At 39.7% G+C, this 26,208-nt stretch overlaps 1 protein-coding gene across 31 annotated transcripts in view; it reads right to left on the bottom strand.

The window, feature by feature from the left end:
• The window catches only part of ANK2 (ankyrin 2), a 3,034,032-nt gene that overhangs the window by 1,059,898 nt on the left and 1,947,926 nt on the right, over positions 1–26,208 (bottom strand). For 26 of the 31 annotated variants that reach the window (XM_044061567.1, XM_044061562.1, XM_044061555.1 and 23 more), the window contains 2 exons: positions 7,217–7,315; positions 7,013–7,111 (listed from right to left, as the gene is read on the bottom strand). The exons of the other annotated variants lie outside the window; for them this stretch is intronic. In XM_044061567.1, coding sequence (XP_043917502.1) covers positions 7,013–7,111; positions 7,217–7,315 — 198 coding nt within the window. The remainder of the gene's footprint in view (positions 1–7,012; positions 7,112–7,216; positions 7,316–26,208) is intronic. 31 annotated transcript variants of the gene reach the window in all.

The raw sequence follows: 26,208 nt of genomic DNA, 5'->3' as shown, positions 1-26,208 counted from the left end.
ATGGCAATAGAACAAAAGGGTAACAAAAGAAAAAGTCATATGGAACAAAGAATCATTTGTTGTTAAATAAAGTCATAATGGATATTTGTAAAAAGTGGAAGACTCTAAGTATCGCATGGACAGATTACAAAAAAGAATTTGACATCCCATATTCATGGATAAAGGAGTACTTACAGATGTATAAAACACACCCTACAGTCATCAATTACATTACAGTGACCGTGAAACATGACCAACCATACTGCAGCTAAGCCATGATGAAGGACAAAGTATTATTCCAGGGATAAAAATTCAAAGTGGGACATTCCAGGGTGACTCTCTGTCACTGCTGCTGTTTTGTCTTGCCCATAACCCATTAACCTGTCTACTTACCAGATTACGTCACAGTTACAATTTGGGTCCCAGAAAACAAGGTGTAAAGACTACTTGACTTCTTTTTGTGGATTCATAGGTTCATAGGTAGGTACTAGGCTATTGGCCCTAGGGCCTATATAAGCCTAGCCAAAAAGGTACCCTGGCTTTCGCCACCCATGAAAATTATGGATGATATAAAACTGTAAAGTTCATCAGATGAGGAGCTGAAATCACAACTGTAAATGGTCAAAACTTTCTCAGAAGATATACAAATGTCATTTGATCTTGATACAGTTGCCAAAAGCAATCTTTAAGTATGAAAGCTGCAGCACCAAGAAAACATCAGTCTGAGACAGGAATGTGATATAACAGAACTTGAGCAGGAGGGGATCAACAATAACATGGACACGTGAACAGAACTCAGTAAGGAATATTTTAGAAGACTAAAATTAATGCTGAAAACAGCCCTGACATCTAAGAACAAAGTCCAGGCAATAAACCAATTTGCTCTTCTTGTTCTAACTTACAGTTTTAGGGTGAATGACTGGCTCCAAAAGGTCCTGGATCAGTTGGACAGGAAAAGAAGAAAAATGCTTCATTCAGGCTTACCAAATGATATATAATATTAGTGTTTACCAAGATGATATACTCCTTGCTCTGAAGGAGGTATGGGCCTCCTCAAAACTGATTACATGTACAGATATGCAACTGTAGGACTACATACATATCTGCTGACCTCACCAGATCAAAACATAGTGAATGTTATAAAAGAGAACAAATCTAAGTTGACTTCTTTGCTTATTTTTGCAAAAGCATATCAATGCCAAGTGGGAATAGAAATCAATCCAAAAGTAGACAAAGTTTAGACAGCAGCTGAATGTGCCAAAAAACAAAAGACTATAAGGAGAAGGCTCAGATGAGAAGGCAAGAAATGTGGAAAAGGCATAAATATAGTTGCAAGTACAGAAAACCCTTGGAACAACATTGTGTTGATCAGGATCTTAAGCAAGAATGCTTAAAGAAAAGTGAGTTTATACCAAAAGATGAAAGGCTAATACTGGCATCCTAGGACAGTGAACTATGTACACACTGTTTTACAAAGTCCATTGAACATGTGGGAGAAACAGACAAATGCAGGTTCTGTAAAACAGAACTGGAAACAATCGCACATCTTGTTGCTGGGTGTGATACACCAATTGCAGAAGGACTGTATACTGAAAGACATAATACTGTGACAAGACTGTTGCATTGAGGAGTGTACAAACATTACAATACTGAAGTAGCGGAGAAGCTTTGGAAAGATAAGTCACAAAGCATTATACAGAATGATGAAGTTTATATCACATGGGATCACCAATTACCAATAGTTCAAAAATAGATGTGATTAAACCAGATATAGTAGTCCATGAAAAGAAGACAAAAGTAGCATTGGTCATTGAAATTGATACACAAAGTCATCAAGATTGTCTTACATAAAGGCAGACAGACACAAAGTCATAATGAGTGCAATGTGGAAGAAGGACACCCAGATAGTTACAATAGTAGTAGGAGAAATGAGCCTCCTAAAAAAGAATCTACAATTGTATTTAGATATTTTACCGATATATGTAACTCCATACGAATTGCAGAAGGAGTCATTACTGGTCACATTTCTGGTGCTGCATAGAGCACTTCTGGCTGACCTCAAAGATTGAAACAATATTAACTGCATGAACTTTAATCATACTTTGACTTAGGAATGGGGTCCATTCCCCTCAATGTATTAGAAACCCAAAAGACTTGGAGAAATTAAAACAAGAGGATCAATATATACAGTACATCTAGAACATTTACATCATTATGAATTATACCATCCCAATTTGTGCATCCTAAATGATGCAAGTAACAAATATCTAAATACTTAATTATATACCTTAATTAGATTAGTTGGTTAGACTGTAATCATTTCTGGCCAGTTTGTTTTAGGTTATTGCATGTATATCTGAAATACAGTGATATAATACAGTTTTCCTATCAACTGCATCACTTCAGAACTGTCCATATCATTATAATTTTATTCTTTGTTTTTGCTTCAGTTTTATGCATCAATTCTACTTAACAGAATCAAAACAAGGTATTCTCTTTGAAAAAGGTGACTTTTTTAAATCCAAGCAGATAATGGACCCCTATCTGGAGATCCTATTTCCTATTAAAGGTTTTTTCTAGGTCACATATTTATACTTACACTTGTGATAGCCATGAATGCATTTGACACAGTGAACTTCATTTTTTCATGATAAAAGAAGAAAAGTTAAATATAAAACTTCATTAAACAGGTCCAGATGCTTTATTTAATCTCCTCTACTAGACTATCTACTTAAGGCAGCTATTTGAAGCCTAAAGGTTGTCCCATATCTCCATACTTACTTAACATATGTATGAAATCTGAACCAGTCCATTTTCCAAAATGTTGTGATGTTTTAATTTCATACATTATTTTTATAGATAATGTAACTATGTATTTGTGTCCTCCATAGTTTAACCTTCTATTATCCTATTATTTATCTTGTATCAAAATGTTCTAATTATATCTTAAATATACAGACACACACACACAAGCGCGCACACACACACACACACACACACACACACACACACACACACACACACACGCACACAGAGTTTACTTCCTGTAGGATTATACTCATATTAACTTAACCATTTATATAATACAAAAATGATTACAATCCTGAAATATCTAGGGATCATTCATATACATTCCAAAAATATGAAATAGTGTTTGTTATCAATGCATTAAGAAATAGCAAACCTAAACATTTGCCTTATTTTCCAAAACTCCAGCAGAAAAGATGCCTATCTTTCTAAAACATTTTTCATATAAACTTTTTGTGTCTCCATACCCAGATACTCATCAAAATAATATATATTGACTATATTAAATTAATATGTTTTCCTCAAACCTATTACATTACCTTATCATAAGTTATCGTATCAAATCCTAAACTTTTGGGGTGGGGTTTAAACTGCCAAACTTCTCCTGGTGTTCCCTCATCATGAGGTGTTCTATACTCTTCAGTCTTCTGTTCGCTTTTAGAGGTAATGATGCAGTGATAACTGCATGACAGACTGTACAGTAAACGTCTTCTCCCAAACGACTATAACTCTTATGCTCTTCAACTTCTGACACTTTTAAAACCATGTTTACACAGATTACCATCTGATTTGACTAAACACTTTAAGCATATTCATGGAATTAAGTCTTTTGAAGTAGGCCTGCATCCCTAACAAACTAAAAAAGAATGATCTGCAGCAGTGACTACTGATATCTACAGGCCTTGTGGCTGATTTGATTCCATTATGGATCACCAATGAGCAGTTTGTTGTTGACCCAGATCCTGAATACTGCTCCCCAAACCCTGCATTTCTCTCAGGCCATATTCACTGACCAGTAGGATTCATAAAGAGCTTTTGAGGGGTAAACAACAAGGTTTGATGTTCTCTATTAAATCATGGCAGTGAGATTAATATTCAAACCCTTGTCGCCCAATCTGCTGGTGATAATGAATCACCTCTCCTACACAGGAGTGGTGGTGAACTAAAGTCTTCATGTGTGACTGGTATATTTAGGAAGGCTGCATAGGAAGCATGTACTGCTGATAGGCACTGCCATAGCTTTCAACTGCTTTGCTCAAGAATTACTGAGAAAATCATAGATAATAGTGGGGTGCATGCTCAAAATCAGGGGCACATTTTAGATGTTACTGGAATGTACTGACAAAGTGAACAGAACAATACACTTTGTATCCACGTGTATTTTCTGAACAATGAGAAGTATGGCACTCTAATGTCTGACAGTATCACATGACTGTAATGCTGAGTGATGGAACAGATATATGAAAACATTATGAGGGACAGCACAAATATATGAGGCAAACTCAGGGATGTAATGTGAACTCCAGGACATTTGAGAGGTATGGCAATATATAAAGTAAAAATAAAATGCTGCACAAAGAACTTACACAGCATGACTGTTTATTTAAAAACAATAAAAGAGATAAAAATGTGAGCACTTTCGCAACATGCCAGTCGCTTCATCAGACAAGACAATTGTCTGATGTGCACTTTTAAGCACTCACATTTTTAGCTGTTTTATTGTTTTAAATAAACAGTCGATTCTTCATGCATTTTATTTTACTTTCTTTGCTGACTGCACCCTTCGCTCATTCTTGTTTTATTAGCTATGGCAGTATGCTGTAAAAGGCAATGATGACTTATTCTTCTTCTTTCGGCTTTTCCCGGTTAGGGGTCGCCACAGTGGATTACCTGTCTGCTCATGACTGGCAGTAGAGTTTTACAGTGTCGAGTTGCCAGCCCGGCAACCAACCTTCCATGGAAGGCACACACATGCACACCTAGGGCCAATTTAGAGTGTCCAATCCACCTACAGCTTGTCTTTGGGATGTGGGAGGAAATCAGAGCACCTGGAGGAAATCCACATGACCACAGGGAGGACATGCAGACTCCACACAGACGGCACCCCAGCCATGGATCGAACCAAAGAACCTCTTGCTGTGAGGCAACAATGCTAACCGCTGCATCACCAGATGACTAAGGGAACTAAATCTTGGCTTATGGTTAAACACTTATTCATATGCTAAATTGTACAGCTACAGGCCCTTATAGATTTTTGATAGTCCGTCCCTTTTACTGTTATTCTGACAGCCATCTCACTGACTCTCATCCTTCACTGGGGCTACTGCCACTCTGATTCACCACCCTGGTCCTCTGCCCAAATTTTGGCTGGGTCTAGTGAGGATCCTAACTGCATCTTGGGCGAGAGAGGTCCGCTGTACTTATGTATGACCTACACACTTTTACCTGACCCCTGACCTGTGCTCATCAACACCATCTGAGGGCAGCACCTCACTGTGGACCATGCCTCCTCTCAGGGATCATCATTGGCAAATGCTTACCCTCCAGGATGGGCATGCCCAAGCCTCTTTTTTTTTTTTTTTTTTGCTTCCATGTATTCAAACTCTTTTTCTCTTCTTCCATGCAGAAATATGTAAAAGCTTGTAGTTATCCAACACATTTAAAAACAAATTCAGTGACTGAAGCTGTCTGGGAAGGTTTTTTTTTGAATTACTTGACTTATTAATTATAAACTTTTATCTGGCTATATCTTTTGTACCATTTCTGAAATAGAATTTTTTAGTCTTCAACTGAATTTTGCTTGTTATAATTTTGTTATGCTTGTATTGGTTGTCTAATATAGTTTTTTATTAAAAAGGTTTATTGCTACACTTAAAACCAATTATTATTTGTCATGTTCACTGTTTTAAATGTAGTGTCATTACTTGTCAGCACCATTAAAAATTATTTAAATAGAAAAGAGTGTGCATTGTAGTATTTAAAATTATTTACATTTATGATAAAAACTACCTAACTGCTTGCTTCACTTAAATAATATACAATGGTTGCACTATCTTTCATTTCACTGCTTTACATTTTTACTTGTTTTTTCAGCATATACCATTAATCTATATGATTACATATCACTGCTATTGCAAGTCCATGTCCGGCATTGGCAAATGCTTATTATTTGTTTCTGATCAGGCATGTTACCTCTGGGACAGTTTTTTTCAGTTTCATACAGTTTTCTACATTATCTGATTTAGTGGATGCAGCCAATCAATCTTCTAACTTCACATTTATTCAGAAGGTTTCTCATTTATTTCTTAAACTGATGGGGTCCCATCTGAAAACGTAATAAGTGCATTAGCAATTCACCAACACACTTAATAACAGTAGTAGTGGTACCTTGTCCATGAGTTTGAAATCTGAATATTTTTTATGTCTTAATCTATCATTTTACATTGCTTTAGCATGTTTAAAAATGTTCTTGAGTGCAAGAGAAGCATTTCTGACTGTTATGCTGTTTTCATTACAATTTTTATTAATTCAGTTTTGCCAACACTATTTTCACTTTTAACAACAAATGGATGTTAATTGTATGGTAGGTAACTGAATCGGTCTTCCTCTTTCTCATCGCAAGCTACTGTAGCAGCCTTGAAATGGTTTGACAAGTCTGTAAGCTGTACCTCTTCTTTAAAATATAAAGGAAAGGAAACACCCTAAAAACTATTATTTTACATGCAGAAATGGTTATGTTGCTTTTAAAATAAGTACGCTGTGATCAGTGACCACTCCACCCAATCACTAAGGACAGAAAGAACAAGTTTTATTTTCTGACCCGTTTAAAATTCACTAATATGGTGCTAATAGTACACTTTGATGACAAACCCAGCACTATCACCCCTTTTTCAGTAGTTATTTTATTCAGTTCACTCAGCCAGTAGTCATGAGGTCTTAATTTCTGTACCACATGTTAAACCAGTAGCCATGGCAAACTGCACCCAAATCCTTCTTGTGTATTAAAAAGACATACAAGTAAAAAAGGAGATGGTCTGCATCAAAGCAGCACAATGTTAAGGATATGGATTGTAAGAATGGAGGTGATCTGTACTACACCTGTCTTTTCCACTTAGGTATCACACTTTTTCTTTCATTTCACTCAAGCTGAAAACCAGTTACAATGAACAACTTGATCTTTGCAACAGAGCACACTGCTTTTGTTTTTAATTAAAGCCATACTCACAATGTTAGTGACATCTGGCGATGCTCCATTCTGTAACAGCAGCAGGACTATGTTCAGGTGGCCCATGAATGCAGCCACATGTATCGGTGTGAGGCCAGACTGTGGAACAAAGCAACATATTTACTCCTCTGCACAAGGCTTGCTGAGCTGTGCTAAACTAAAATGAGAGGTGATCTCTCTAGGGACAGAAAGGTGTTTCTCTACCTCGGTTATGGCTTGAATTGAGGCCCCATACTTCACTAACAGCTCCATCACTTTGACACGGTTTTTCTTGCAAGCAATGTGCAGTGGAGTAAAACCATTCTGTGCAGAAAACAACACAGTTAGTGAAAACATGCAACACACACATTTTTCAGTCATGCAACCACTATATTAGTAATGATGCAAATTTCAATTAAAACATATTTAAAACATCATTCAAATACGCTTACATTTTCTTTGGTCACGTCCTTTTGATGTCAGAGTTTCAGTTATAGACACACCATGCAGGATTGCTGTGTATGAAATAGCTGATTCTGATTGTACCTATTCAACTGCTATGGCAAAAAATGTGCTCTTTGCTTTAATATTAGCTATGATGAAAACTTGTGTATTCATCAAGAATGGTGTTTGTTGGTGACATTAAATGTGCCACACTCCACAGTAACAATGATCAAAATATTGGACTAAATAACATTAAATACAACTTATTTTTGTGACTGTGATGTTAGGGAATTGCAGCACTGTTCTGCCTAAACTGCATAATCTGGAATGTGATAAAACTTGGCAATATTTGTGTTAACAGCTTAAAAAAGGAGTCATGTGCATGCTTTTGCAGGGAGGCAGAAGAGTGGCAAAATTAACAGTCCTGTTATTTGTGCACTGTTAATATTACATGAGTTATGGGCTGAGTTTTCAAATGTCACCATATGAACTACAGCAAGCTAATGGTGGTTCATTGTGCTGGGTTATCCAAGGGGTACTCCAGTTTCTTTATGTAATTAGTTGGGTTTATCTGACTGACTGGCATATGAAGAACTTCAAGACCTGTCCCTTCTTCATATAAAACTATCTCAGCTACAGTCAGCTCACAATGTGTTTTTGATGAGTTTCTATATAATGGAGTAGCACTAAAAGGAAAACAGTTTTACTACAAAACATATCAGAAGATAAGAAAGGGAAGAGCTGTGAGTCACTGCTAATTTCTTCTGGAGCAGAGTCTTTAGTTAGGCACTGCAGCTACAACACCATTTTAAAATAGCTCACTGACCTAAGTACATTTACGGGCCCTTCACAGTGTCTGGAACTATCTCAGCACACTGAAACAAGAGGATGTACTACCCAGACATGGTAAAATGAGCAGGAGCTGTGACTCCACATGTACCCCTAACACAGTCCATAGCCTATAGTATGATGGGAAGCTGCTTTAAAATAATTCCTGGTGCATATATTAGCTTTAGTTTACACGAGTAGATGTGCTCTAGGAAGAAAGAATCAGATCATGACCATTGTTCTGAGGTGTTTTATCCATAACTTTTTCTTTACCTTGACGTAGTGTGTGCAGAAAAAGTATGACTCCTTAAAAATGTGTGTGTGTGCATTTTCAGGCATGCACGTGTGATCCCAATCAACTGTTTTAATATCAAGACAATAACGGAGATTGCTAAGTAATTTCTTTAGTGTCATTATTGTCTCTAAGCATTAGCCATGCCTTATTAGGGCTATCCATAATAAGAATTACTCATGGCTTACTACGGATATCCATATTTATGACTGGTGGAGGTACTTGTGCTAGATGAAAATAAGGTCCTGGAATTCTACACATTTGCATCGTTAAGAGGGGACAGTATTACATGGGAATGTTGAAACTAACCAAAGCAGTATACCAAAGTTAGTACTTTCAACAAAGAAGCCTTACACCACTGGTTGTATTTAGCACAGATTATCTACAGCACTGCTTGTATTTAGCACAGGTCATGCTACAGCACTGCTTGTACTTAGCACAGGTTATCTACGGCACTGTTTGTACTTGGCACAGATTATCTATGGCACTGCTTGTACTTAGCACAGGTTATGCTACAGCACTGCTTGTACTTGGCACAGATTATCTACAGCACTGTTTGTACTTAGCACAGGATATGCTACAGCACTGCTTGCACTTAGTACATATCTACGGCACTGTTTGTACTTAGCACAGGTTATGCTACAGCACTGCTTGTATTTAGCACAGGTTATCTACAGCACTGCTTGTATTTAGCACAGGTCATGCTACAGCACTGCTTGTACTTAGCACAGATTATCTACGGCACTGTTTATAAGTAGCACAGTTTATGCTACAGCACTGCTTGTACTTAGCACAGGTTATGTTACAGCATTGGTGCTGCCATCATATTGTGGACTTATGTATGCAGCCACTGCACTCTGGATATGTGGGCACAGCCATTACATTCTGGATTTGTGGGAGATGTCTACTTCCAGGACGTGTGCTTTTTAGAAGTTTTAGTGATCCATCACTGCCACACTTAATTCACTGTTGATGTTCTGAATAGTCTGTCTGTCATCTTCTGTCTTGTAATCACAATCAAATGTGAAAATGCATGGAGTAATGTTAGCCAACATTTTACTGAAAGCCAAAACAGGTATTGATAATTATTACTCTAAGAGGATGGCAAAGGACAATTATATAGAACTTGTCATAAAAGCAATAAGGTGAGATTGATATAATTTATCAGGGAAACGTATAAATATAGTTTTGCTCCCAGGTGCTCCTTAGGATGGTCTAGTGCATAAATACATGCTTACATACACTCACACACACACACACACACACACACACACACACACACACACACACACACACACACACACACACACACACACACACACACACACACACACGCACACGCAGAAACATGCACAAACATGCACACACACAAACATATACAAGCATACAAAAGCACACGCACACACACACACACACACACACACACACACACACCATTACCGTCAATATCATTGTATGGGTACATGTCATTTGCTCTAAAACACATTTCATCAAAAAAAAAAAGAAACATGGTCATAATTTATTTAAAACACATTTCATAGAAAACACAAATGGCAGCATCACATTTCATAGAAAAATGTGTAAGGCAATAGGAAATCACTGCTGGTGGGGTTTTGCATCACAGGAATTACAATACAAATTAGTGTTGATCTGTATTTGTACCTGCTAATGCCCACTGTTATGTTGCACCTCCATCTCTGGAGGTTCATAGTTTAGTACTAAAGCCATTTTAAGCTAGCCCATATCCCTTGTGAGACTCAAACCCTGCACCTTGTGTTTGTAAGGCAAGCACCTTAGCCATTAAGCCACCCTCCCAACCCCTTGTGTTTCTGCACCAGCAGTGATTCAGTGTGTGAAGAGCTTTCTCTTTTCACCAATGTTTTATGACCTTGGAGTTATATACGATTTACAAAAGGGGTACAGTGGTGCAGGGAGGCAGCCTCCCTGCAAAAAAAAAAAATTTGAAGGTATAGTAATAGTTTATGAAATTTTCCATGAAATGTGTTCCAGTCATTTCTACCTGATGACATTTGCTTTATATAAATTGTGATAATGTTTTTCAGTATTTTTTTTTGATGAAATGTGTTTTAGATCTAATGAAAAATTCTATTGCATACATGTGCCAGCAACCCCACAATTTCCTCAATTCCTTACTTACAGGCACAGTGCAGTAATGGGAAAGTGGTTAAGACCTCTCAAGGAGAAAATGATTAGTAACTCGAATTCACTGATGGAAATTTTGCTGCTACACTAGACAGTTAATAAAAAGCATAGCTCCCTATCCAAAAGGAGTGATCAGTGATTGGAAGTCAGACACCATGGCTAAGATCCTCAAGCCATCATTACATTTGGGTAACCTGCTGGCAGGTTGCTCTCAGTCGGCCTGAATTCCAAAGTCTTGGGTCCTGCGTCGGTTGCTGTCTTCTCTTCCATGACATCAGGTCGTCAGGGGTATAAAACATGCAGCTGGCACCATTTTCTTTAGTTTTTCTTGCCCCCGATGTTAGCTGCCCCCAAAAAGGTAGTAAAAATATACAGGTATATATATATATATATATATATATATATATATATATATATATATATATATATACATGCATCAATATAAACTTTACCTTCATCTACAAGCAAATACACCACATAGGTTGTAGAAGATAGAGAAGGAAAGATAAACTCCAGAATGACAGGGGGATGGCGGGAGGGTAACCTAGACTGCAACAGTGAATACACTCTAACATCTACATTTATGGTAAGTGTACACAACTGTACTATGTTCTTCGTGTTTCACTGTTGCAGTCATTACATTTGGGTAGAATCCCAAAGCTATGGTTGGGAGGCTGGAGCTAAACAGCATTAGGTGTGGCTATAAGGCCCTGCAACACTGCAGTGGCAAAGCCTGCCCTGGACTTAGAGTAGACAGGCAAATGATAATGCTTTGTAAAGGTGTGAACAGAACTCCAAGTAGCAGCCTCTAGAATGTCTTTGGTTGATACTCCTCTGAGAAAGGCTGCTGAAGTAGCTGCAGCTCTTGTGGAATGAGACCTAATGCCCTTGGGCACAGGTTTACCATGGTGTAAGTAGCAGAAACAGATGCAGTGGCTTATCCACTTTAAAATTGTCTGCTTTGAAATAGTCTTTCCTTCTGACCCTGCAGCATATGTCAATAGTAATTGCTCAGTTTTTCTTAGAGCTTTAGTCCTGCTCAAGTAGAATCTTAGCTGCCTATGTACGTCCAAGGAATGCAGAATTCTCTGCCCCTTGTTCTGCGGATTTGGATGAAAGGTTGGCAGATGAATTGTTTGGTTAACAGCCACACTGGAAACCACCTTAGGCATAAAAGTAGGATTTGTCCTCAGAGACAACCTGTCTGGGTAAAATATGATAAAAGGCTCTACAGCCATGAGGGCCTGTAGCTCTGATACTCTTCTTGCTGAAGTAATTGCTAGTAGCAGAGCTGTTTTCCATGATAAGAACTTTATATCAGCGGTAGCAGCTGGTTCAAATGGATGCAGGATGAGCTTTCCAAACATATAATTGAGGTCCCATGCAGGTAATGGTGATCTTCTAGGAGGCCTTAAATTTTTGGCTCCTCTAAGATACTGCTTTAGTAAAGGATGAGAAAAAATTGGTGGCTCTGTATTGTAATGAGCCGAAATGGCAGAGGCATAGATTTTAATTGATGAGAAAGATAGGCCTTTGTCAAGCATCTCAGTTAAGTATTGTAATATCTGAGGAATATTTGGTTCTGCTGTATCAGTTCTTTGTGCTTGATTCCAAGCACAGAATCTCTTCCATTTGTCAGCATAAGATTTTCTAGTACTAGGCCTTCTGGCTTCCAAAATGACATCCATCACAGCTTTACTGAGAGGTGTTGTTTGTATAACTACATGATCAGCCATGCTGCCAGGTTTAGTGTCTGTAGTTGATTGTGCAGGATCTGATTGTTTTGCTGGGACAGTAGTTGAGGTCTTTGAGGTAAGGTCCAAGCTGGGTATTGAGACAAGTTCCTTAGGATTGGGTACCAGTACTGGCAGGGCCAGTCCAGGACAATTAGTATCATCTTTGGTTTCTCTTGTCTGACTTTTAGGAGGACCTTGGGGAGAAGAGGCAAAGGAGGAAAGGCGTAAACTGAGAGGTTTTTCCAACAGAAGGATAGAGCATCCACTTTCCATGCTTGTCTGTAATAAGTCCTTGTGCAGAATCTTTTCAATTGATAATTTTGAGGAGAGGCAAACAGATCTATGTATGGGCTCCCCCATTTCTCTGTTATCATGCTGAAGACTTATGGATTTCGTTTCCACTCATGAGGATCCATAAGGTTTCTGCTTAAATCGTCTGCCAGTGTATTTTGTTTTCCTGGCAGGAATTGAGCTTGAAGATGTATTTGGTAGGTCAAAGCTGTGTCCCACAGTGCCATGGCTAATTTGCAAAGGGGGTATGAGGTGTGTGCCCCCTTGCTTGTTTATATACTACATGACTGTGGTGTTGTCCATCTTTATCAGTAGTTGTCCTGGATGAAGTAAGTCCTTGAAGGCTGTTAGGACATTTTGAACAGCTAGAATCTCTTTCTGGTTGATATGTAGATGCATTTGTTTTGAATGCATCTTCCTGCCATGTGGGCCCCCCAGGCATAATCTGATGCATTTGTTGTTTAGGTTTGGCTGGCAGGGGGGAGAGTGAAGGCCCGTTCCATGTTTTGGTGACATACCTTTGCGAACCATAGAAACTCCTGTTGTAGTCAGGGAATGAGAGGAATCATTGCTTCCAGACTGTGAGAATGTTGACTCCATAAACTCTTTAGGTACCATTGAAGTTTCCTCATATGCAGTCTTGCATATGGAATCAGTAGGATGCAGGACGCCATGAAGCCCAGAGCCTGTAGAATTTGTCTTGCAGATAACTGGGTTTTGGTTGTCATCTGTTTGAAGTAAGTAGTCAGTTGCCTTTGTTTGTCTGGCGTGAGGTAAGCCATCTGGGCAGTTGTATTCAAGCTTGCACCCAGAAATGTTATCTGTTGAGATGGTACCAATTGTGACTTCTTTTCATATATTGTGTACCCTAGGCATGTTAGAAGCCTTTTCACAAACGCCAGGTGTTGAAGAAGAGTGTCCTTGTTCTCTACTTGAATGTGACAGTCATCCAAGTAAGGATATATTTGTATACTTTTTTGTCTGCAAAATGCAATTACTGGTGCCAGGCATTTTGTAAAGACCCTGGGTGCAGTAGATAAGCCAAAGGGCAGTGCAGAGAACTGTTAATGCATTAAGCCAGCCTTGAATCTGAGGTATCTTCTGCACGATTGTCTTATTGTGACATGCAGGTATGCCTCTTTTAGGTCTAAAGTCACCAGCCAAGCATTCTTGCCCAGCATGGGCAGAAGCTGCTGCAAAGCCAGCATTTTGAATTTTGGAATGTCCAGGTGTGTTCAAAATCGATAAATCCAGTATTGGCCACCAGGCCTTGTCCTTTCTGGGTACCAAGAACAGTCTTGAGTAAAAACCTTGTCCTTTTTCCTGTTCTGGTACTGTCTGAATGGCCCCATATCCATAAGGGACGTAACCTGTTTCTGTGCCTCTGCCCATTGATTTTTTGGCAGATCTGGCCAACCATATGCCATTGGCAGAGTGCGGAAATGAAATCTGTATCCCTGTGATACAATGTTTAGAACCCACTTGTCCTGGGTTATTAACTGCCAATTTTGAGCAAAAAGTGCTAGTTTTCCCCCTATGGGTGCTTCCAAAAGATAAGTGCTTGGTGTAGGCAGAGGGGAGTCATTGGGATTGCTTTCTGTAGGTTTGTCCAGGTTTGTGCTTTATTTCCTCCAGATTTGGAGGTGGAAGCGCCTCATTGCTTTGACCTTTATGAATCTTGTGCCTGGTATCTGGAACCCTTAGGGCATCTGGATTTGCCTCTTTGAGCTCTGTCTGACACAGGAAAGGACCAGTTTTTTGTAGGCCAGTGTCTACTGAATCTTGGTGGCTGCACTTGTAAGAAGTTTTTAACAGTTTGCATAGACTTAGCTTTATCTTCCATTTTCTTTAAAACCTTTTCTGCCTTAATACCAAACAGAGAATCATGCTGTAAAGGTGCATCTAGCAATTGTTCTTTAACATGATCAGGCAAATTCTGTTCCTTTAACCAGGCATGCCTCCGAATCACAGATCCAGTAACTGCGGCCCTGCAGGAGCCTCTAAGGAATCAAAACCACATTGCAAACTATGCTTTCCAACTTGTTCAGCTGCATGCACTAATTCCTGCAATTCTTTATTTTCTGCACATTCTGTAAACAACATCATTTTCTGTTTCAGCAATCCCATAACATGGTGTTGGTACTTAAGCATACGAAATTGACAGTTTAAGGCACTGTTTGCCAAGTTTGCATATGTATAAACCTTTTTTCCCCATCTGTCCAGTGCCTTTGAATCTCTGTCAGAGGGGATAGGATTTTTTACTGTTGAGGCCTTAACTCACTTTGGACCCTGTGAAATAGTTTCAGGATCAGCAGCAGGGTTTCTAAATAAAAAATTATGTGAGTCAGGGACCGTGTAATATCTGTCCGGCTTACTGGAAGCCAGAGGTAAGGAGTCAGGGGTCAAGCTTGACTCCAAAAACACATCATCCACAATGTTTAAAACAGGGGGAATGGCTAAAGGCCTGTGCTGAGGAAGAAGAAGGAAATCCCTGAGCCTCTTTTTATATTCTGAGAAGTCTTGACTCTCCCAGTGAAAATGCTCCCTCAAAGTATGCAAGGTTTCTCCAAATGAATAATCCTCTGGAGGAGATGCAGATGGAATAGACTTCTCAGCATCAGAATCCTCATAGAGAGGTATAGATAATTCCTGATCAAAAGAGGAATCAGAAGAAATAGAAATCTGATCTGAAGATTCATAATTAGTGTCCTGCCTAGGCCTCTTATCAGGAGGGGGATGGGTACCCCTGATCAAGGTAATAAGGTCTTCAGCCATTTTGATCATCTGTTTTTTAGGCATAGAGGCCTGTGCACATGGCTCATACGTCGATCTTTTAGTTTTAGAAGTTGCTTTTATCTTTGGTTTTGTAGCTTTTGTCGGTTTGAAATACAAATGTTGAGGTCTGAATACACCCTCAGAAGCCGGTGCCTGCTCAGTGGCTCCAGACCCATTTGAGGGAGATATATCCGTCGGTCCAGTACCTTGAGTATCTAGCGGCATGCCAGACTCAATATGGGTGTCGGTAGAGGCCTGCGACTCAAAGGTAGCGGGTATCAGGGGCTGCGAAAGGCGACTGGCTTAGGAGAAGCTTCGTCGTCGGTTTTGGATCTCGACTGCCTTTCTCTGTCCTTTTCTTTGTGTTTTTTTATGCACTCTGGTAGTTGGATTACTATCCAATGACATTTCTGGGTAGTTAAATCTGTTTCCAAAATACTTTGATGCAAAATTATACCGACGCTTAATAGTGCGTTGGTTAAATCTAGCACAAAACCGACAGCCAGGCACGTTGTGATCAGGGCCCTAGGCAAGGAATACAGTATAAATGAAAATCCTTGTGAGGTGTTTGCTTTCCACAAGTAATACAATTATTAACTTTTTCTGACATTGGTAAAAAGCAAGAAAAAAGTTTCCCCAACGGAGTACTTAACTTTAGTGAAGACTTCAGTTCTGAAACTCAAACACGAATATTTCAGTAGTCGGCCAACCGGCACTTGCGAAATGCTTCTGCTTTGGGCAACTCGCGGCAAGAAAGACTGAAGAAAATGGCATCAGCTGCATGTTTTATACCCCTGACAACCTGACATCATGGAAGAGAAGACAGCAACCGACGCAGGACCAAAGACTTTGGAATTCAGGCCGAGTGAGGGCAACCTACCAGCAGATTACCCAAATGTAATGACTGCAACAGTGAAACACGAAGAACATCTGAGTCTGAAGACTACTAATACACACACACACACACACACACACACACACACACACACACACACACACACACACACACACACACACACACACACACACACACACACACACACACACACACACACACACACACACAAGGTTCAAAGGATAAAACCACCACTGTAACAGATACAAGCAAGCAAAATCTGAAGGTAATGCTACTCAATGCTAGAAGTCTAAACCTCAAAATGCACTCTCTCGAGGCACTCCTAAAAATGGAGAACATCGATATCTGTGCAGTGACTGAGACCTGGTTCAAGGCTCCAGAGAGCACCCCTGCAATGCCAGGCTGCAATTCTTACCACACTTTTCGGCCACAAAACCAAGACCGAAACACTAAAGGTGGAGGAGTGTCCATATTCACCAAGGATATTCACACCACCAGGCTAGTTGCCCAACACAATACATCTGAAATTCTCCAGGTGCAAATAACACTGGGTAAGATTGCAATCCAAATTGTAGCTTGCTACAGATCCCCCACCATACCCCAAGATTCTCACTACACCCTAATACTAGGTGATTTCAACTACCCTGCCATTAATTGGGAAAACTACTTGGGTACCAACTCCTTTTCCCAACGGTTCTTGGAATTCATAAATTCCAATGCCCTGGATCAACTAATCCATTGTCCCACCAGGGGCTCCAATATCCTAGACCTGGTCATTACCAACATGGGAGATAGATGCTCCACACCAGTGGTCACCCCCTCATTGGTCAGGTCTGACCATAAGCAAATCACCCTTGACATCCACATCCCACCCCCACCCCCCAGTAAGGAAACCTACTTAAAAAACTTCTCCAAAGCCAACTTCATGCTACTGAAGTCAGAAGTGACAAACTTCACAACACCCACGCAGACAGGATCTGGAAGTTCGACTGCATGAATTGTGCCATCCCAAACAGAACCAAGATGCTCTTCTCCAAAAAAAGAAAGCCAATCTGGTGGTCCCCTGCTATAAACAAACTATACAACAGAAGGAAGAAACTGTTGCAGAAAAGAGGAAAATCTCAGGATGCAACAGACTCCCTCACCACCCTCAGTAAGAAGCTGAGATCCCTCATAAAATCCTCAAAAGCTAGTTACGAAAATAAAATTGCCAAAGATTCCAAAGACAGCCACAAGGCATTCTATAGTTATGTCAAGAATCTAAATGGCAATGCTCAGATCTGCTCTGAGCTACAACAGAATGGCATTAAATATACTGATCCCAAAGATATTGCCAATATCCTGGCAGATCGATTTAGTGCCAACTTCACTCCCCTCTCACCCTCTAAAGGGCCCATCTCAATACCAAAAGATTGCCAAATTCCGATAATCACAGCCACACAGGTAGAAACAGCACTCTTCAAAGCTAAGAATACAGCATCCATGGGACCAGATGACATCCCAGGCTGTGTACTACTTGAACTACAAAATGAACTGGCACTCCACCTAAGTGTCATGTTTAATTATAGCCTCACCTCAAGCTTCATGCCCACTGAGTGGCGCACAGTTACAGTTATCCTGCTCCACAAGGGAGGATCCACCTTGGATCCCGGGAACTACCGTCCCATCAGTCTGATAAGCCTGATCTGCAAGGGCATGGAATGCATTATCATGGAACGTATAAAAAAATAAAGACATTGGCAACCTCCAGACACTGGACCCCACCCAGTTTGGGTTTGTGAAGGGCCGATCTTGTCTCCTGAATCTGATTGACTTCTTCGACTCGGTCTCCAGAGTTGTGAACAAGGGTAAGGAGGCCCACACAGCCTATCTGGACCTCGCCAAGGCCTTCGACACCATCCCCCACTCTGGAATCATAGATAAACTTACTAAGCTGGGCATAAATCCCTACGTCACTCCATGGGTTGCCAACTGGCTTACTGACAGAACCCAGACTGTAAAAGTAGCCGACTCCAAATCCAGCTCCAGACAAGTGGAGTACCTCAGAGTTCAGTCCTGGGACCACTCTTGTTTGGCATCTACTTCTCTGAAGTACAGGCCAACACTAAGGGACTCTGGCTAACAAAGTTTGCAGATGACTGCAAACTGGGAGCCATTATTGAATCCCCAAATGATGTGGATATTCTACAAAAGGGCCTTACAGAAACAGATGCCTGGTGGCAGAGCCATGGGCTCAAGCTTAATGCCAAGAAATGTATAGTCATCCCCTTTGGAAAAAAACATGTACCCATGAACTACCACATAGGTGGCAGGACACTAAACATCGAATGTGTGATGAGAGACTTAGGGACACAAGTGGACAGTGGTCTCACTTTCGATAACCACATCGCCACAACAGTCAGGAAATCCTTCTATGTGGCACACCTCATCACTAAGGGCTTTTCATCCAGAAAAAGGAGGTCATTGTCCCACTGTACTCATCCCTCATTAGACCCATTATAGAGTATAATGCCCCATTTGGTATGTACCTCACAAGACATCTGCAACAGCTGGAAAGGCCACAGAAATACCTCACTAAAAGAATCACAGGCCTAAAGCAAATGCCATATGCTGACCATCTAAAAAAACTCCAGCTATACTCTGTGGCATATCATCTACTCAGAGGCGATCTCTGCTTACTATACAAGGCCATGTCAAACCCTGAGCTGTTGGACATGCTCCACTTACAGAAATCCCAATCCTTCAGAGTCGCATGCTCCAGGGATCTAAAGCTTATCATCACAATGAACAAAACATGCTGGAGGGATAGGTTCCTGACCCAGAGACTCCCCATACTCTGGAATAGACTGCCCATACATGTCAAGCAGAGCACCTCATTGGCCCTCTTCAAAAAGAACCTTGATGATTGGATGGGAGATAGGAAATTCACCCCGGGGATCATGTCAGTCGCCCTGCTAGACAAGGACCCAGAGAAGTAAATGTTGTGGGAAAAAATTTCTAGGGAATTGTTATGGCTAGGCTTGCATAGGCCTTAGGGCCGATAGCCTAGTACCAACCTATGAACCTATACATTTTTATCTCTGACATGCAGTTTACTACCATATTTTTGTCCCTTACCTTTGCCTGTAGGTCTTCTTTCTGAATGTGGTTAATGTCTATGTGAAACTAGGCATGTTCTCTGCATATCTGCATGGGTTTTCTTTGTGTACTCCAGTTTCCTTCCAACTACCAAAATTACTCTGGTTGAGTAACTACAATAAATTGTCTATACGTATGCTATTATTTACATTTTTCTTGCAGCCCAACCTGTGGCTGAAAAGGATCTGAGAAGCACCAGTTCACTTACCAGGTGAACAAACAAATAAATAAATAAATAAAATATGCCTAGTAACTGAATCTTGGCCCTAGAAATAAGTGTAGAAATTATCAGTTAAAAAAACGGCAGATGTGCTTTATATGGTGGACTTACTTTATGCCACCAGTTCAGCTATTCAGAAATTATCCACTGTTCTGAATTAGAACTCCTCTAACTGTAGTCCCATGTAGAAAGTTTGGATATTATCTTACAGCTGTTAATTTATGGCTACCAGGTACTCCCATCTGGCTATAAAGAAACTAATTTGGGTGTTGGCTGTAGGACTGGTTACTTAACTAATAAAATAGTTGTTCTATACATCACCCCCTGACCATCCTCATAATATTAAACAGGCCAGATGACTGAGAACATATTTCTATGCCATAGTTATCCCAAGAAACTTCTTTTAACTGCTGTAGAAATTATGTATCTCTTTCTACACCTTCATTTTTAGGTGAAGAAGAATCCAGAGTGTTTTTCGTGAGATGTTAGTCATTTACAAATAACTCATCCATTTTCCTGATCATTTTTTAGTGTGAACACTGTAGCATAAGCATCCATTTTCATGCAGACTGCACTGTAGTATTCATGTGAGTTATTTTTGATATAGTCTGCTAAGGATGTTTCCTGAGGCATGTACTGTATAAACATACAGGGTTAAAATTACAGACTAGTGCTGCTTTTACCCTTTTTTTGCCTACAAAGAGTATATGAGTTCACCAAGTCATCCAAGAATTTCACACCACCGAGGGCTAATGAATTAAAAAATTTTGGCTTATCCATGCGATTATTTGGTAACACTTTTGTATATATTCTATTAGCTATTCCGCCAAATATGTTGATTAATTTAACATGATGGATGCTTTTCTGATAAACACTTGTTTTGAAACAATCCAAACACTTCTTAATATTTGTTCCCAAGAAATACAAACTACTGGACGAATATAAAAAGTAAAACAGCTACTGTGATATTAGGTGTCATTCCAGACAAATAAGTGATTGAAGGCTGTTGAGCATTTGCATGTTGTTGTAACAACGACAGTAATTCTGGTGAGCTGACAGATGCATGCCGATATACTCTCCAAAACTTCTATAGTGCCTGGTAAAATATCCATGCTCAGTCCTCTGTTTGTTGCTTTGTTTGTTGGGCTGTTGCACTGCAGCTTTAAGTCTCCAAAACAAATAGCAAACTGATGGTTATTGCATGTAGAGCTGATGTCACTGGCATCAAACCAAGATCAATCACATCTGTCTGTGCATGAATGACAGCTATAGGCAGCCAAGGAATGTTTTACAGCATACAGGTGCAGTGGTGTATGAACCAGACTGGATTAATGTCACTGCTCAAATGACTGACGTTCAATGTATTTGCTGACACCAGCTGCAGAGACATAATATACTCAGCAAATACATTTTTACTGAGTCTTTCAGCTCCTTCCAAACCATCTGAAATGACACTCCCAAGTATTTTCTACCAGTAAATCTTAACTAATCATGATAATGGCAGCACTTTGCAGAAGATTCTGTTGCTCCATCTTTCATGTCTATCCTAGCAGTAATATCTGTAAACTTAAGCTACAGTAGCAGACTGCCTTACTAGTAATGGTGAGATGCACAACAAACCCAAACCTGGAGATCGATTTTTTGTTTCATCCATGGTGGGGAGACAGGAGAAGTATGAGACACTAGATTTAAAATCTAGGGCTCTGGTCCTCCATTGCTAATGCTGGATAGTACATGGTGCTAATGTTATGAGTGTACCCCTCCAAGATTAAGCAATGATAAGACACACTTAAAGGTAAGGAAATTAAATGGAATCAGACTATATGTTACCGTGAAATGTCTCATCAATCTGAGAAAGATATTTCTGTCAAACTATGTCATTCTCAAGCTACAGTTATACCACTCCATTCTGTCTAACAGAGAAGAAACAGTTGCAACATTATGGGGCAAGTAAGGCGGTATTAATGAGAAGCAAAGAGTAAAGTCCTTAGGAGAGCTGCCAGTGCCTAATGACCTGGATGACAATGACAGTGCTATACATTTGATTAGCTTAGCAGACCCAGCCTGCATCCTTAGGAGAGCATGCATGCCAGAGAAGTAGGTTGCCAGGGGATCCACAGATGTGCCAATTCCAACTGTAGCAAGTGTAAATAAGAAATATCGCGCTTATGCGGCCAGGAGAGGACTACGAAGGGTTCGAATTCTAAACGAAATGTAAGCATGTTATAAATGATGGGTGCTTCAAAACAATATTACACATTCTTTTATTTGCACAATTCATAGCAAATACTTCAAACTGAATACTTTGTCAACCAACATAACTCCCGATAAGTATAATTTAAAGAAAATGATTCCACAGAGGGATCAAGCTGAATATATAGTACCTGGAGCAATCTGATAGATCAACCTGTGAACAGTTATCCTACATACTCTCATATGAAGATACTGTCCTGGTTTTGCTATTCTACAGGCAGTCTACCTGAAGATATGTTGACAACAATGCATCTTGGATGTATTGTATTTTAAGATGGCTTTTTTCTTAATTCTCAAAGACTTACAAGACGTAAATAAAAACAGAGGTATATTTTCTTTAATCTCCTTTTTTAGTGATTTTACAATTAGAAGGGATAGGTCTGCATCTGGTGGCAGCAGAGAGTAGTCTTGTCTCTCTAGAACTTAGGAATCACTGAAGAAACCTTAGAGGATGGTGGTGTGACTGATAAGTAGGACATTTTGCTTGTTAGCTGATTTTTGTGTCTGATGAGATTTGAGTGTATCTGCTTCAATTCAGTCCCAGCCAAACCAGCTAAGCACTCTACATTTGCTGAGTTACACTTTTTTCTTGTTATTGTAAAGTGTTGCTGTTATATTTCTGCATTTTTTGCACTTTTTCATATTTTAAAGTGTGGTTGTATTTCACTGAATTAACTGCTATGGATTTGCTCATTTTGCATTTAATTCAAAGTGTTTGCTGGCATTTACAATTGTAATTGCTGAAGTTCCTGCACTTCAGGTTCTCTTTTTAGTGACTTTACTGTTAGAAGTGTAAGGTATGCACCCTATTGGCAGAAGAGACTATCCTGGTCTATTCCGAGCTTGAGAACCATAGAGGAAACATTACAGTGTGCTGTTGTGATTAGCCAGTGGGATATTTTTCTTGTTTTTTTTATTTTCTCTGCCTGTATAAAGTCAACCAATTTGCATGAAGCTCATTTAAACAGAGCTTACCAACTCTTGGCAACCACAACACTGAGATCTGAGTACATCTGCTTCAATCCAACTCTATCCAAGCTAGATAAGTACTCTGCATTGCAGAACTTAACTTTTTTCTTGCTATTTCCAAGTGCTCCTGTTATATTTCTGCATTATTTACTGAGTTTCTGCACTCTTTCATACTTTAAAGTGATGTTGTATTTCACTGCATTGACTGCTGGGTTTCTGCACATTTGCATTTAATTCTACGTCTTTGCTGGTATTTCAGAATTGCAGCTGCTGCAGCACTTGCACTTTGGGCTCCTTCTGTGGTGATTTTATAGTTAGAAAAGTTAGGTCTGTGCTCTAGTGGCAGAAGAGAGTAGACTGACCTCTTCTGAGTTTGGGGATCACTGAAAATACCTTAGAGTGTTTTGTCAATCAGCAGAGGTCAGCAGCATCCTACTTAGATGCAGGCATTTAGACTCAAACATTTGCTATACAAAAACACCCTCTAGTACTTTCTGGGGAAGTGGTTACATGTGTATAGGAGCAATGCACTGTAGAATACACTAAGCATGGCAAAACCAACCCAGGGTAATCTGAAGGCATTGCTGCTCAGTGCAGGAGTCTAAACAAAAAACTCCACTCCTTGCAAACTCTTGTTGTCCTGGAGAATGTAGATGTCTGTGTAGTTATGGAAACATAATTTGAAGCCTGGTATGAAACCTTCTACACATTTAGATCAGCTACTACACATGAATGGATATTCATCAGGCTTCTCTTTGTCCAACTCACCATAAGCAAAGTCCCATATTATATCATTGTAAGCTACAGGTCCCTGCCTATGATATGGGGCAACTTCAACTTCTCGACTATAAACTGGGAAACAGGCACAGTTTCCAATATGCAGGGCCAGAGATTCCTGTACTTTGTCAACACAAGTGCTCTAGACCAGCAAGTTCATACACACACTAGGGGCACCATCATCCTTGACCTGATCCTCACAAACATCTGTGTGTAACATCTCCACTTATCAGGTTAAACCATAAAGTGTCTCCTTTGAAATTATATTAAAACCTGTGACCCCATCTAACCCTCAAACACTTAGTAATAACCCCAAAGCAAACCTCCTACTACTGAGTGATACACTGGCAAAATTCCAAGCTCCCCCAAACCATGTGATTTCCATACCTACGTGGAATTGTTCACAGAAACCTACACTATCATGTAAATACCCACATCAAGGAAGATGTACTTACAGAGAATAAGCACAGGACTAACTCAAAGAACAAGCCACCCAACTGGGAGCCCAATATCAGCAAGTTGTATAACAAAAGGAAGAAATTCATGGCCAAAACTAGGAAGTGCAATTCCTATCAAGTCATCAAACTAAATAAGGAATACAAAAATCTTATCAAGTCCAGCAAAACCAAACGTGAGGTAAAGATAGCCTCTCATTCGAAGGACAGCCGCAAGGCCTTCTTCATTATTTCCGCAATGTCAAACTGTGCTGAACTAACTGTAAGTAAAACTACCTATACAAAGCCAAATGATGCAGAAAACCTACTGGCTGATACATTTAGCTCCAGTTTCACTCCTCTTTCCCCTGACACTTCACAAGTGTTACCCTCGACCATCTCTCCCCTTAATATCACTAGTGAACAAGTCTTTAATATGTTTTCAGAGGCAAAGAATACTGCATCTATGGGCCCTGATAATATCCCAGGATGCCTTCTGAATAGCATGAAACATGACCTATTGACCCCTCTAAAACTACCTTCAACCTTTGCCTCCTACTTGGCTTCATGTTTAGTGAATGGAGGACTGCAACAGTTATTCCTCTGCAGAAGGGTGGACCAGTTACTAACCTTGGTATTCGCAGACCCATAAGTCTAACTAGTTTTGTATGTAAAGCCAGAGAAAGTTATTAAGGATATTAGAAATAAAGATATAATAAACCTTCAAACACTAAATCCAGCACAGTTTGGTTTTGTCAAAGACAGACTGTGCCTACTCAACCTGGTGGACTTTTTTGATTAAAGTCACCAAAGCTTTGGCCAAGTGCAAAACAGTATACACATAGCTCAGGTATTATATAAATAAGTCAAAGTCCATCTTTAAAGATGACCAACTATTTGTGTAATTTATGAAGGTATATGAAGGCAAAAAAGCTGCAGATGTATGCCTAACTGCAGTGTCTTTTGTAAAAAAAATATGGAAAGACCTTGCAGACTACTCCAAAATTGCACTGCAGTAAAGCTGCCAGATCATCTGTAGCCTTTACTGCTTCTCTGGAAGATACTTGTGTGGTAGCTACTTGGTCTTCCTTGAATAGATTTGCAGAGCTCTACAGATTAGATGATACTTCCCATACTGGCTTCCTTTGGGCCACAATGGTTAACAACCGTGGTTCCCTTGGGACAGCAACCCTGGAACCTCTACACAAATGTTATGGATACTTAGTACAATTCTACATCTGGGAGCAGAGCTCTGACTGCAAGAACCATCTCTCAATACTGCCTTACATAAGAATTTTCATTTTAGTCTTAACTATGTTTACTTGGTCCAGAACTGGAAGGGTGGGAAGAAGTGGTGTCTTATGGGATAAGGGAGATGGGAACACCAGAAGTGTGTGGAAGCTTGATGTGCTGAGTGTTTCTGTGTTTTTAACACTGGCATTTTTAAGTCTCGAGCATTCCTGCAGCTAGAGCTGTACTTGCAAAACTAGTGTTAAGTAAACATAATTTTAATTTCATGTTTTATTACAAAAAAACAAACAGAGGAATTTCAGAAGTCTAAAATGAAAGGATTACTAATATATCACTAGAAAGCAGTCTTTGTATAACATGAAAGCTGCACAGGGCATTTTACAAACTGCACTAATATGTTGATGTTGTGCGCTAAGCAAAGCCTTTGAAAAGAAGATGGCTATTACCGAGAGCATGTCAACTGTATACCATATAGCTATATATTAATTGACAATTTAAAAGACTGTTCTAGAAGACAACTCAAATGCACTGCTGGTAATTCAGACTGAAGTACTGCTGGAAGTCTTTTAGCCTATTGTCTCCATTTCATTTTTCTGCACACATGCATTTTACAGTTGATTACAACAATAACATTTATCTAAGCTTCATAAATGATCTTCTGACAGCCTGTTGATAAAATTATATTCTTTCTTCATAATCATAACTTAAAGACTGAAAGCAGACAGAAACAGACAAGAGGACACTTGTGCAGAAATTCTAACACTAAAATAGTGCTTTTCCCATGAGCACT

This window comes from Protopterus annectens, chromosome 2.part0 (genome assembly GCF_019279795.1).
Source record: "Protopterus annectens isolate FY-2018-M chromosome 2.part0, PAN1.0, whole genome shotgun sequence".
NCBI classification, from domain to species: domain Eukaryota; kingdom Metazoa; phylum Chordata; order Ceratodontiformes; family Protopteridae; genus Protopterus; species Protopterus annectens.
This window is presented reverse-complemented; position numbering and strand designations above follow the sequence as displayed.